The sequence below is a fragment of the Calidris pugnax genome, unplaced genomic scaffold (assembly GCF_001431845.1).
Source record: "Calidris pugnax isolate Ruff unplaced genomic scaffold, ASM143184v1 scaffold113, whole genome shotgun sequence".
Classification (NCBI taxonomy): Eukaryota; Metazoa; Chordata; class Aves; order Charadriiformes; family Scolopacidae; genus Calidris; species Calidris pugnax.
The window spans coordinates 926,707-928,450 of NW_015090879.1; the positions used below are offsets into that span (position 1 = coordinate 926,707).

Sequence of the window (1,744 nt, forward strand, 5' to 3'; positions counted from 1 at the left end):
CTCAGCCCCAGGTTCTCTAGGCAACGACAGCACCAAGTGCCTGGTCTCGGACCCCCGGGTGCCTCCAGCCCCTCATTGTGGCCTCTGGCCAGCTCTTGCCCGGCCACTGACTCACACCCAGCCTTTCCGCCCCGGCGGGGGGGTCACGGTGCCCCCACGGCTCAAGCCTTCCTGGGGAGGAGGCGGCCGTGACACCCGCCTTATCCCAGCGCAGGAAGCGCCTCTAAAATTAAACCTCGCCGGGAGTCAAGGTCACGGTGCTGGGCGTGCTCCGTGCGCCACGCTCGTACCCCCGGGACCCCCGAATCGGGGGGGGGGAGGGTGGGGGGCCAGTTTCGGGTGCAGCCCCCTTGGGGGGAGGTGGATGCGCCCCCCTGGCAAAGCGCTGGTGGCTCTGCCGACTCAGCAGCCGCGGGGCCGGCTTTCCGATGGGAAACCAGCACGGAGGAGCGGGGGGAAAAAACAACACTGGCAGCCCCGGGGATTGTCAGGGGGAATTTGCTGAGCTGCTGTCTCCAAACACAAGGGCTGCCGGCGGCACCCACCCCTCCCTGCCTCCCCCCCGGGGGCAGAGCCCCTTCCCGGGGACGGGGCCATGGGTAGCCCAGGGGATGGTGAATGGTTGGGTCAAGCCGTGGGATGGACAGGCTCATCCCTTGCTGTGCCTCAGTTTCCCCCCCCTCAGTGCCCCGGCGACTCACGTGCATCTCGTTCATGTTCATGACGGTGGGAGAGGGTCGGAAGGTGCCCAGGCGGTACCGGATCCCGTCCTCCAGCGTCATGCCCCAAAACTGGCTGTAGTTGGCGGCTCTCCAGCTGCACGGGAGGAGGGGGCACGGGTTCAGGGGTGCCCCCGAAAAGCACCGAGGGGCGAAGCGTCCCTTCCCCATCCTCCCCGAGCCCCGTCCTTACCCGTAATTGCCCCTGTTGACGGCGTCGATCAGGTCCCCGTCCATCAGGCAGGCATGGTCCTCGCACTGCCACTGCCCACCGGGGCCACAGGTGCTGCAGGGGGGGACAGTCAGTCAGGGGGGGACAGGGTCCCCTGTCGTATTGTGTCCCCCCACCTCCAGCCAGGGACCCAGTGCTAGTGAAGGGCTGGGGCTGCTTCTGCACCAGGATTTGGGGGGGTCACACCACGACTGGGCACCTCGGGATGGGGTGAAGCCAGGCCAGGAGCCAGCGGGCGGCCTTCTGCGTGGCCCTGGGGGTGTCCATCCCAACCCCCCCAGCCCCGGTCCCTGTAGGAGCCCGGAGGGCAGACAGAGCATGGGACAGAAAACCAACTGAAAAGCAGCCAGGGCTGCAGACATTAGAGGAGAACTTGGACACCAGCCCGGGGAGGGGATGTGGGGCTGGATGTGCCCCCCTCCTGGGGCGGGCTGCTCTGGCCAGCTCGGCCGGGAGCCCTGTGGCCCCGACGGGAGACTCGGGGCAGGGGGTGGCTGGGGGGGGGATGTAGCGGGTGCGGGTGGTCCTGGGGAGCCCTGGGCTGTGCTCCCCCCGTGCGGCGAGCAATGCTTGGCATCCTCCCTCCTGCCCGCCCCGCGCCGGGACACTCTGCCCTTTTAAGGAACAGCGTGAGGCCGGAGCCGTGTCCCGCAGCCTGGTCCTGAGCCCCCCCCAGAGCCGTGTCCTGCAGCCTGGTCCCCAGCCCCCCCAGAGCCGTGTCCCACAGCCTGGTCCCCAACCCCCCAGAGCCGTGTCCCACAGCCTGGTCCTGAGCCCCCCCAGAGCTGTGTCC

At 68.9% G+C, this 1,744-nt stretch overlaps 1 protein-coding gene across 1 annotated transcript in view; it reads right to left on the reverse strand.

Moving 5' to 3' along the window:
• LOC106890542 (tubulointerstitial nephritis antigen-like) overlaps nt 1-1,744 on the reverse strand; it is a 21,807-nt gene that overhangs the window by 17,743 nt on the left and 2,320 nt on the right. Inside the window, exons 3-4 of the mRNA XM_014946443.1 lie at nt 913-1,005; nt 702-816 (exon numbers count right to left, since the gene is read on the reverse strand). Of these exons, the coding sequence (XP_014801929.1) occupies nt 702-816; nt 913-1,005 (208 nt within the window). The remainder of the gene's footprint in view (nt 1-701; nt 817-912; nt 1,006-1,744) is intronic.